General features: G+C 37.8%; 1 protein-coding gene across 3 annotated transcripts in view; it reads right to left on the bottom strand.

Moving 5' to 3' along the window:
- Positions 1-5,153: 5,153 nt before the first annotated feature.
- The window catches only part of TTC8 (tetratricopeptide repeat domain 8), a 45,783-nt gene continuing 38,632 nt past the window's right edge, over positions 5,154-12,304 (bottom strand). The window contains exons 12-15 of one of the 3 annotated variants that reach the window (XM_042047427.1): positions 11,225-11,399; positions 9,830-9,952; positions 7,409-7,492; positions 5,154-5,763 (exon numbers count right to left, since the gene is read on the bottom strand). In XM_042047427.1, coding sequence (XP_041903361.1) covers positions 5,647-5,763; positions 7,409-7,492; positions 9,830-9,952; positions 11,225-11,399 — 499 coding nt within the window. In that variant the 3' untranslated portion in view covers positions 5,154-5,646. The remainder of the gene's footprint in view (positions 5,764-7,408; positions 7,493-9,829; positions 9,953-11,224; positions 11,400-12,304) is intronic. The other 2 variants (XM_042047424.1, XM_042047425.1) reach the window with 2 other exon arrangements.

Below are 12,304 nucleotides of genomic sequence, written 5' to 3'. Positions count from 1 at the left end.
CTTAGCAAGGACGTCCCTTCCGGGACTATGCTTGCTAACCTATGACAGAAAGTTTCACAGGAAAATTCCTCTGCTAGCCCTTGCTAGCATCCACATATTATTTTTTGCTAATATACATATACCCCTGCAAAACAGGATCTCCCATTCCACCCACCCTTCCCAGCGTCCTTAGACTGGGGTCTAAGGTACTCTTGGAGAATTATTTCCTTCACTGTCTACAGTTACTCCTGACTTAAAGACACGGGTTATTTGTGGATGTCCTCCACATATGCACTAATGATAGCCATGCACGTACTGCAGAGATTTTTGGTTTATGTGGTCGTTTTGCTTATTGGCCTACCTTCCCAGGATTTATATTGAATTTCAAATCTCACATTCATTCAAGTAGCTACCATTTAATACCTTAATAAATGAATGCTTAGTAATGACAATATGTTAAGCCTATCCATCAGGCATTGCAGGACTGCAGGCAGAAGTTAGGGGCTTTCAAAGTGATGGGCCTCCAGTATCTCTGCAAGAACTAACAATTACATCCTGGAAAGCTAGGACAGATATGTGCATCTGGTTTTGTTCTACTGATTCAAAAGAGTCCGTGACCATATATTTTAGAACACTGTGTTTTTATCTGAACCCTGAACTGTTGGTTTACGGCAAATCACAGGAATGAAAATAGTCCAGGGCTGTTTCTAAATTGGCTTTTGGGTGGCATCTCATGTACAATTGGTCCAGTCTCTTGATGGATGACCCTTGGTTAGCACGATCTATACTTATTGCTGGAAAGGATAATTAGTTAACGTGTAATAGCTTTAAAGGTGCTTCACATTATTAAAGTATATAGACTTAGAAAAATATGGAACTGGTAGTAGTATAAAATGATACCAAAGCTAAAATGTAGAATCTTGGCAATTACTTTATGGGTATGTAAACTGAATAAGCTGAAAATGAGATTAAACTGTTGGGGTGGTCTACTTGCTGGAACCAAGCTTCCTGGCTCTTAATGACTTTGCCCTTTCCAAAGTGCTGAGCAAGGCTTGCATCCTGCTGTTTCTTCTTGTGTGTCATTTCTAATGGCTTCAAGACTTATCTTTGTCACACTATAATTGGTTTCACTGGAAATACCTGTCAAAAAGCAAGCTGAAATGGGAGAAAACCCCCACATTTGTATGGGCTGATATATTCTTATACACAATTAACATAATGAACTATGTGTTGGGAAGAGTTTTTACAATGAACTCATTGACTTGATTTTTTTTACATATTTTATTCAGATTTAGTTTCTAAATAGGAAATCTTTTTCAACTAAATCTTTATGACTTTTTAGTAAACCAAACTCAAAGAGAAGGCTGTGCACTACGCAATTGATGTAAGTAATCAACAGAAAGAAAGTACATATAGTACTTGTACAGATCCTTCAGTTACCCAGCATAATTCAGGGTATGTGTACTTGATAATTTTGCAACAAAAATTGCTTTTTTGGCATATCTTCCAGATTTAACCTGCTACAGATACTTCTGAGTATTTGCAGCTTCTGAGCACTCATTAACTCTAAAACCTATGCTAATTCAGGGAAACTAGTAACATCATCTTACCAGCACAGGAATTCAAATGCTACTGGAGAGTGACTGGAGATACAAGTCTGTAAATGACTTGAATATTAAACTCTCTTAACTTTTGCTTTATTCATCTTCTAAGGCACAAAGAGAAACTTAGTTTTTATTTGCAGACAAAGGGGCATTTGCATTGTACCTTCTCCCTCTGCTCTCCTGTTCCCTGTGATGGTGGGATAGCAGTACAGTATTAATCTGAGTATCCACAGCTTGAGGGTGGGCTAAGCATGGAAGGACATGAATAAGCTTGAAAGTATCCACCAGAAAGAACCCAGATGTGTGGTAGGCAGTGAGAGTGACTAAATACAAAATCTTTCACAAAATGCTGAAGCTTTTTTGTACCAAAACTTGCTGCTGCTCCAGCAGGTAATTGTTACTGAAGTACAAAATGAGTTCATTAGAAGGAGCTCCTGGCTTAAAAAGCTTGACCTATGACATATCAGAGATCAGACTGAATGACCCAAAAATCTCTCCCTCTAGCCTACAAAGACAGGAAGCAATCAAAGAGAAAACCCACCACCAGCAGCAATTACAAAATCAGATCATTATCCAGTCATACACTGACTGAACCGGCACCTAATGGCAAACTGTCTCTGTCCTGTCCAACTTCCGAAGCTGCTTTTTGCAGCCAAAATGATCCAGAACCCTTAAGTGTGAATTGTTATTAATTTCAGTCACAGTTTTATGGCTATAAGAGCTGTGGCTATAACATCTAGTAGAAGAATCAAATTCTTTTAATAACCTAACCCTACATTATCACCTTTTAATTGGATTCATCCATTATAAAGACCCCAGCAAGAAGCACGGTCAAGAAGAAGGATGAAACTGATGGCAACAGCCATAAACTGTACAGACCTTTCCTGCAGGGACACAGAAACTTCAAGACCCCCTAGACATTTGCTTTACGCTTCCTTCCAGGCAGCTTTGTTGTGGACCTACCAGCACTGTAGATTAAAAACCTGTGGGTTTTTTAAATTGTGTTTTTTCTCAACTCTGAAGAGGCTTTGTAAATGCTGGCCAGACATACATGGAGCTGTGCTACAGGTTAGAAGCAAAATGATTTCTGTGTTACAGACAACGCTGCTTCTAACACTAAGGTCACAGCACTCCAACACAATCCTGCCGCAGGGATGAACACGGCTCGGATGCACTGTGTTGTGCGGTGTCGCCCTCAATTAACTGAAGGCTCTTTGCCCCAGGGGCTGCCGATTCAGCTGTTTGCTGCAGCTCACACTGAATTCACATACAGTGAAATCGAAAGATTCTTCCAGGATTCACAGCCTGCTGATTCATCTGTTGTTGCACTGTGCTGCTGTACTCATTACCACATTTGATTTCATTTGTGCAGTGCTAATTCTGAAAAATATTCTGTCAGGCCCTTGCTTTGGGGCATGAAAGATCAACAAAGCAAATTGCTGCTGCCTTTTGGGGCAATCAAAATACACCACTGTCTTGGGGTGACCTTATGATGTGTATCCCATATCGCTGCCTATGCCCAGAAATTAATTTTTGTGCCTTTCTATGCCTCTAAACTGAGCCTGAAAGGGGGAAGGAAAAAAAACTGAGCAAAACTTTCTCAAAGCAGTTTGCAGCTCGTTCAAGGTTACAAAAAGATAGCAGGTTTTTTTTTTTCCCCCAGCTGGGGCAGGGGAGGGAGGAAGCACCCGGCTTGCTGCTTTCCAGTCAGTTTTTGGCCAGTTGTTTTCAGTTTCTTGTTCTCCGGAGAGACTGAGAGTTGGACTTTGGATTTCCTTCTCTGGAATTCCGGATTTTTCCCCTTTTCTACTGGACTGCTTGATTGCTGTAACATCAGAGCACATCGGGAGGACTTTCCACCGAGCACAGAGGGCCTGGCCCCGGCCCAAGCCCCAGCTCTGAGGAGACCAAAGGGAGGACTCGAACACTTTCCCAGGTTTTTTTCCTCTACAGTGAAAGATTTTACCATCTAACATTATTTTCCTTCCCACGTGTTTGTTAAATAAATAGTTTTATCTTCTTCACTTTCCTTCGAGGAAAATTTATTTTTTTTTCCCGAACCTGGTGGGGGAGGGGTGGTTGTGCCTTCTCTCAGAGGATATATTTCTATATTTGCCCAAACTGGAACAACCACATAAGATAAATCTGGAATGGCTTGCAGATGCTGCAGTGTAGGGAGCTCAAAAGGTTTTAATCCTTGTCTAGAACTTTGTGTATTTTGGGGGGAGGGGAGGGGAAAGGTGAGGTTTGTTTAATATCTACTTTGCACAAGCATATTGTGTGAAGAATTCCTTAACATACCTAATCCCTTTCCCTTTCAATCTTCATACATTCCCCAATAATTAAAGAATAATAAAGTCAGATCCATGTTCTATGGGGCACTGTTTGCTAGAAAAAAAAGAGTTACTCTTTACTCATTAACCTGAGCAGTGAAAGCAGTAAGTAGCATCTTACAAGCACCTAAGAGGAACTATCAAGCTGCCACACTGGATTAAAAACTGAAGCTGAATTACTCATTTCTGTTCCACTTCATACAGAAATAGGCTTATTTACTATGCAATTTGAAAATTACTTCAAGTTAATAATACGACATTCAAAAATTCTCAACATTTGTGCTTAAACTGCTAAGACAATTTTCTTTTCTGGTACCCTTCTAAGTTTAGTAATGACAGCTGGAAAGACATGAATACAGCAGATCAAAGGATGAAACTTCCCTCTAAATTCTTGCTTTTTGGCAGCAAGTAAAAACTAATGAGAATTACTGGTAACTAAGATTCCCTTTTAAAAAGTTTCTGATGACTTTCCAATAATATAAAATGAAAGTGGACAAAATAAGACTCCATAAAAGATGCTGCATCTATTCAGCCAATTATGCTTTTGCACTTCACACCATGTGACAGCAATTAATGAGTGTTTGTCACCTACAGAATGCTCTGTGGGGGAACCTGTGGGCACACTTCTCTAAGCTCCCCAGCATCCACCTTCACCATCTACAACAGTCAAAGATGAGGGAGGAGAAGTAACAAATAGCAAAAAAAAAGACATAAGATTCATAAGCATGTTTAGGATTGCTCCTTAAGCTAAGACATTCCCTTAATATATCAGAGAAACATGAAAAGATTTCAAAGGTCTATTTCAGGATGTGCCGTTTCAGATTGCCTTAACATCCCACATTTCTTAAAGGTCTTTTAAAAAGGTCAGGTTCGGAATTCATGCAAATTTATTCCTTTTAGCTAAAACACAAAGTATGACAGAAAGTCTTCATTTGTTGTTAGTAGTAGTATTCTTGTAGTTGGATTGATCCAAATATTTATTTAGCATCAGTGTTTATGTGGTAGCACATGTAATCACCCCATCAATGCCTTGTTCTCAACTATTAGTTCTTAAGTCTGCAAGCTTCTAAATACCCTTCTCCCTCACTGAGATCCAGAGTCCCTCCTGGGTAGAGAAGAACACATGCATTTATGCGATTTTGTACCAGTTCTGTGGAGTCTTTCAAAATGTTAGGACTAACAACATGGATTTTCATGGCAATGAGGATGTAATTTAACTTACATGAACAAATGAGACTGACCATACAAACTGAATTTATTTAACTCATACAGTACAACAAGGAATATAAGAACTTTTGCTTTACATATGTATTTAAAATTCTTTTTAAGTATTTTAATTTTAAAACCTAACATTCAGTAAGAAAGTGTACTACCCAAAGCCAAGTTTAAAGATCAGTTAGGAAGTATTTTTACTCTGTTACTTCACAGATTGTCACATGGGAATGTTTAAAACCATTTTTTTTCTGCATAAAAGTCAGAAAAAAACCCTTTCCTGTGATCTCTTGCGCACATAGTTGCAAAGTGTTCTAGCTGCATTTGCATAAGTGTTCTCTTTTAAGATGACAAGAAATTGAAACTCAATCTTTTCCTGCTACTCAAAGTAATGCAAGGTTTGCCACAGGAATGCATTAAGTATAGTTCATCTACTTTGAGCTGGTGTTCTCAAAATGCTGTATGGGACATTTGCTCTGGCTAACTCTTACATAATAAAAAATATGCTCATATGCTCATCAGAGCATAGCAAAGTGCTCTTTTAACTGTTTGATGAGCTGCTGTGTATCAACATGGCCTGGAAATGCTTCTTCAGACTTCTGAGCCGCTGTGTAACTTCTCTGAAGATCTCCAACCTGTAAGAAACACACAAACTAATTTTGAAAATCCAAGCACTGCAGTGTTTGCATCATGTATTCTTTGCATTCTGTGTAGTACATTTCTGATGCTTGCAAATTTTAAACACAGCTGGTCCTAAGAGTGAACAGAGTCAATATAAAGACATTTGGACTCAGGGTTATGTCACACTTACATCAATGGATGAGAAGAAAAAAGACAGAAATGTGATTTTAATAGGAGGGATGCTTCAAGACATCAACTTAACATACTCCATTTCACATGACTTCTTGGAGAATGGACAAGGTACACACTATGCCCAGTGCTTGAAGTAAGGAGGAATAAAAAATAGAAGTTTTGCTTTTAAACTCCATAGAAGCCCTATTGACTATAGAAGCAAAACACAACTCATCAGGCCTCTGTAAAAAAACACAACTCCATGTGATTTCCTGCTTCCTCACAGAGATGCACAACAGAGTTGGAGAACTAATGGTGCTCCTCTTGCTTTTAGAAGGAATTGTTTCCTACTTAGGGAACTTCATTTTTTTTCCTAAATAGCCATCCTTTTTTGAAGGATTAAAAGGAAAGCATCTCAGAAAGTGGGTTCAGCAAAAAAGAATTCAAGTGTTTGGGAACACATCTAGGAGTGATAACTCCTAAATGGAAAGGAAGGAGCTATGGACAGTCAGGAGGCCTTTTTTGCCTATGCATCACTCAACACAGCAATTCTCTGAAGGAGAAGAACCCAAGGCCCTGGCCAGAGAAGTCATGTTCTGTAAACCATGGCCTTACACTAAATGGAAGGATTGCATTATCCGACTGCACCAACACCTGGCTGATGTGGCCGTCTGTCTTCTCCCATAACCTATGAGGGTTCTTTGTGCAAAATCTATGTAACAAGACATTTGCAGAGTAGGATTTACTGCCTAATCATTAAGTAAAAAATGCAATTATTCAACACCCTCTTGTGTTTCACAATGGAGAGGATACGCTTACAAATTAATGGGTTATTCTCTTCTTGATGCGTGTACTTCAGTATCTGTAGGAGTGGAGCTGCCCACACAACACAGAATCATAACAGAATCATGAAGGTGTAGGCACAAGCAAAGGAGCAATTTTTTTCTTGTGAAAAACATAAGGACTTGTACAAGTTCCTCTTATTAACAGGAATGCTGGACACTGTTAAAACAGTGTCTTAGACACTCTGGATGGAAAAAATTATTAACACAAAAAATGCAGAGGTTGTAAAGCTGAGTAACAGACTTTCATATTGAGATCAGTAAGATATTACCAGTAAAGGATATTTTTTCTGTCATTACTGATTAATCATATGGTATTTTTTCACTTCACATTCTGAAAAAGCTTATGATTATAAAGACTGTAGATAGAATTTTTAACAAATTATTCATCTTCTAGTCATTTGGACAATTATAAAGTTACTTCACAGCCAGCTGGCCTCATTTATTCTCAAAAACAAACACTGGAATGACTCCTTTGACACACTTCTAGGTATTAAAATGAAAATGTAATTTAGCATTTTCCTTGAGTTTATGCACTCTGTATTCTTTTGTGTTATCTATCTGGAATTCTCAGTAATAACAAAAAAAAACCACTTGCCTCACCAAGGCTCAATTTTCAGATTACAAGAACAGGATAATGCATTACCTTCTCTGAGAGTATGGCGACATTGAAATGGGGCTCATACATGTGAGGTGCTAAAGATGAAGCAGTCTGTAGCAAAGCTCTTGCCTATGCAGAGAAATAAAAAAATAATACAGTGAAATCTGTGAGGGAGACTAACAAGAATCTAATGCAATATTCATATTCTTGAAAGAAATCACTATATGTTTTCTTTTCTGAATCTTTACTAAGAAAGCCATTTTCAACAAGGTTACACCAATAGTGAAGGCATAACAGAGTCAAATAGCATTGAAATGAATAAAGACTTTTGGTTGAGTCATAAAAAAAATTATTGGGACATACTCAATTAAGCAATTCAATTTTAAACACTGAGAGAATATATCAAGTATATTAAATAAACCCCAAATTATTTAAAGAACACCCTGCTGTATTTATCTGTTGTCTCTGACAGCTCTGTCTTAAGCATCCCTGAAACCATAAATTTTATCATATAAATGACAGCTTTCACAGTCAAACATTTTAATAAAATTAGGGGTTTTTTCTCACTAGCAAAATAGAGGCATAAAAAAGTAAAATAAACTAAGATCAGAGTGTGTGCTGTAAATCCAATACAAAATTAAGTCCCACTTGTGAAAGACTTTACTAAAAAATGGAGAACTTAAAGGGGAAAACTCCAAAACTTTTAGAAACAAAAGTAACTATAAACTGTGGTAAGACTGAGCTAGGAACTTTTTAAAACTCCCTACAGCTGAAAAATCTCAGTACATGCAACAGTTGAAAGAACATTGTGAAATAAAATCCAAGATAAGCAAAATATCATCCCTTTTTTAATTCTTCTGTGCATAATTTTATTGCCAAGATGATCTCAATTTTTAATTATACATGTGATACAGGAAGAAAACTGAAAATTTTAAGCTAAAAACTGAAGTGGACAGAAAGCTATTTTAATGGAAAGACTCCGCAGTGCTAGGTATGCTCCACTACAGAATTAAATGTCTATAAACTTACAGATTATGAAACTGAAACTAAACCCAAAGTTTATTTGTCACTGGAAACATCCAGTCCTGGGTTCATTTCAGTATTTCCATGGTAATTGCTAGGTTATCTGAATAAAGCTAACTTCTCTCTAAGAGAATTTGCTCTTTAAGAAGGTATCTTATAAGTCTTATAAGTCATATATCTGTAAGAAGGTATCGTATCAAGTCTCTGTAATTTATTGTAGCTCTGTGAGGCATACATGAATCCATCAAATTAGCTCCCTCTCATGAGGTTCAAAACAAGCCCACAGTAGTTCAAACTGTCCAAAAACACGTATTCGTTTTCCCTGCATGTGTATAAAAATGGTTACATTTAATCCACCATGCATGTCAATTACACACCTAAGCACAATACAGCTTAGTATACTCACATTAGGTAAGATGAACCACCAAGCTTTCTGATGCAAAGGTATTTATCAAGAACCTGCTGCTTTGTGACTGTCTTAGGTTGTAACCAAAAGTATGTATTCTATTACCATCTCTTAAAACCAGGTGGGATAGAGTTCTTTATCTCTGCCATGACACATCCCTGTCAACTCCCTCCAGGAGATATCTTCTGTTAATGGGCCATCCAGCCTCACTGCATGACTCATAGAATTACATCATTCCGTTGTGAGATGCTCCGCCCAGGAGGAGGAACCAAGCATTCCTACCTGGATATAATCTGAGGTGTGGAACACCACAATGAGCCCTCACCTACTGGGTTTCCAGAGGACAAGAGCTACATAACCACCACTGGACCTTCAGAGGAAGACTAGACCCTTCTACAGGATCACTGCTTCAACAGAACCTCCTCTATCACTTCAGGAGGACTGTAGCCACCATTTAATCAGACTGCTACCACCACCCTGCCTGACGGGGTGTCAGGTCATATCCTGGCTCTGTCAGTGTTTTGCATTTGTTTTTAATTTTTCCATTAAATTGTAGTTCTAATTTTGAGTCTCTCACTGGTTTGCTTTCAAACTAGTACAGTGACAAAATTTTAAAGCAATCTCCTTGCTAAAAAAACCCCAACTTTCAAGAGCTAATGATTGCCCTCTTCTGCCACCCAACAAAAGTATGTTATCTACATTAATAAACTGAATATACAGTCAAAGTTGTCATTTAAATGATGATTACAAAGTCATGGGGTTTGCTTTGGGTATCAATTAAAAAAAAAAACTCAACAACTGCAAAGCCATTGTAAACCTTGCTTGTCTTTAATGATTCACTTGGATATGCCAAAGAATGAGCAGTTTAATGGGAAATGGCATGACCATATGAAGCTTACACTGAAACATGTATAATAGTTACTCATGTTTTCTGCCTGTTAGACATTCATATGTTGCCTCCACCTCAGAGAAATGATGTTTGTTAAATACAAAAAGGCTAAATGAAGCATTCTGTTAGGCTGAGATTCAGCACTGACCTGTTCAGTGTGACCTTTTCGCATTTCCAGCACAGCCAAGTTGTTGTAAGCTTCTGCATAATCATTATTGTTGACTAATGTTAGCTTGAAACACTGGTAAGCCAGATTCAGGTCTCCTATGCCCTAAAAGTAAGACTGCATTTTCATTTGTGAAAAGGTTGGAAACAACATGCATCTGTTTTCTGGAGTATCTTTTCACCTGAAGTACTAAAATGGCATGCAAATTACAATAAAAACACACTGATCAGAAACATATGTGCTTTCTTTCCAGATCTTCTCATTTTTTCCTTATTCTTTCTCTAGACGGAAGCATTTCTCTCCAGCACAAAATTCCATGCTCCAAGTGATATTCACTTCATCTAATTTAACTTTTAGATGATTAAAGTGTCATCTGAAGATTACGCTATCTGCTACTGTCTATAGCAGGGTAAGAAAAACTGAGATGTCTCCAGAGAGGAAGTCATCTTGCTTCTCTGTCTCTACACATACTTCACTTAAGGGAGATTCACTTCTCAGATGGAGCAGCTGACTACTACTACTGTAGTGTTACGACTGACACTGACACAGCATCAGGTTAAACATCAAAAGTGACAAATGCTGAAAAATACAAGCACATCAGTTCAAATTTCAATGTTTTAGGCAGTGTAAGTTACCGTGTTTATCCTAGTTGCAGTACAAGCACGACAAACAGTTGTGTTTCTGACTCAAATCATTATCAGCAATTGAAGACAACTCATGTTAGAAAGCTGTCAAAAACTTAATTCAGCAAACTTATTCTGGGCATGCAGCTAAATAGAAATCTAACACAACTTCTTGAAGAACATCTGCAAAAATGGGCAAGAATTTAACAAAATCTGTGTAGAAATTTAACACGGTTTATCACACAACTACACAATATTTCTATAGCTGCCTCTAAGACAGAGGAACATACCTTCTCAACTATGGCCTACTTAGTGCTTTAGTATTGGCTACTTGGGGTTGAATGTGTATTTTTAGGACAAGAGAATCGTTCTAATGCTCCATGTAAAACAAATAACAGTTCCTAGAAAACTATCTTGAATTCCCTTCTTTTTGGTCAGATTAGTTTGTTTTGCAGCCAAAGCCTTCAAGGACTGGTATACATTGCAATATTTTTAGAAAGATGGGAAGGTTAAAGACAGTGGGGAGTGAGCATCTTTTAGCAGGAGAAAGCCACATTCTGTAAAGTACAGAGTTTTTTACTCTTGCTGCTTCTTCCCTACTGAAGTGCAAATAAACATTCCATTTGTACTGGACTTTATCCTGTACACTATCAGGTTTGTATTTCCAAGCAGGGAAATTACTCCTTCCTAGTTTTTTTCCCTACATTTTTTATAAATCATATTTATGCAGAAAGATTGTTAATATTTTTCATACCACAGCCACGTGTCCCAAGTTGTACCACACATCTGCTGTCTCCTCCTCATTTTCAGCCAAAAACAGTGCCCGTTCAAATGAAGACAGTGTCATATCATATTGCTGGGCATAGAAGCAACAGAGGCCCAGATTGTTAAAGAGCTGGCAGTTATAAACACCCATCTGCAGGAGCCGTCTAGGTTGAAAGAAAACACTTGTTTCATTATTTTTTTCATTAATTCCAAGTAGGAGTTCTACTCTAAAAGACAAAGTTTTCTCCTGCTTTCTCCCTATAAAAACCAGGTGTTATAGTCTTACACTTGGTAGCTTCATGAAGGGCAGTGCAGGGTATTTTGTATTAGAATCCAAACTGTGCAAAACAGTCTGTGTAAATGAGTAACTTCTGTCTTCTTGACTGGGTCACATGATCTGACTTTACTGTAAGACAGAGATGTAGCAGACTTTATCTGTCTCATCCTTCCAATCCCTTGACATCAATCACACTGTAGTTTGTTGCAGTTTATAAAACTCTTTAAGACTTCAATTTTTCGCTTGATTCCTGTCCTTCAGTAATCTAATTAGTAACAGTACGTTTAGATGTGAATCTACATTAATCTTACACATCAAGCATAACTCAGATTTTGATTCACATTGATATTGTTTCATGTGTCATTTAAAATGGAGATGTATTATAAAAATTCTGTTTATTAATATTTATAGGAAAAACAGAAATGCTATAGGGCTAGGGAAAAAGAGGGCTGCTGTCTGCAGCATGACTCTGAGTTTCTGAACCTAAAGCACAGAAGAGCTCAAGTCCAACAGGAATGTGATGGTAGTGCTCTTATTGACTTAATCTGCTCTTAGCAAGAGAAGGTCAGGCTCCTTTGCACTCTGACTGCATTGAAATAAAAATCAAGCAGCAGTGTTGTAGTGGTTTGGTCCAAAATACTCATTACTGTTTATCTGCTGTGAGATAAGAATTAGGAGAAATGCAAAACAGGCACCAAACTTGAAAGAATATAAAGAAGTTTATTAACAGACCTAAAAGAAGAAAAAAAAAAAAAAATACCACCTTCAGAACTCTCCTCCTCCCCCCACCTT

Source organism: Corvus kubaryi, unplaced genomic scaffold (genome assembly GCF_017639235.1).
Source record: "Corvus kubaryi isolate FWS band 111438036 unplaced genomic scaffold, C.kubaryi_AGA036_p1.0 66, whole genome shotgun sequence".
Taxonomy (NCBI): Eukaryota; Metazoa; Chordata; class Aves; order Passeriformes; family Corvidae; genus Corvus; species Corvus kubaryi.
Note: the sequence above shows the minus strand (reverse complement) of the source record. Positions and strands in the feature narration are given on the sequence as shown.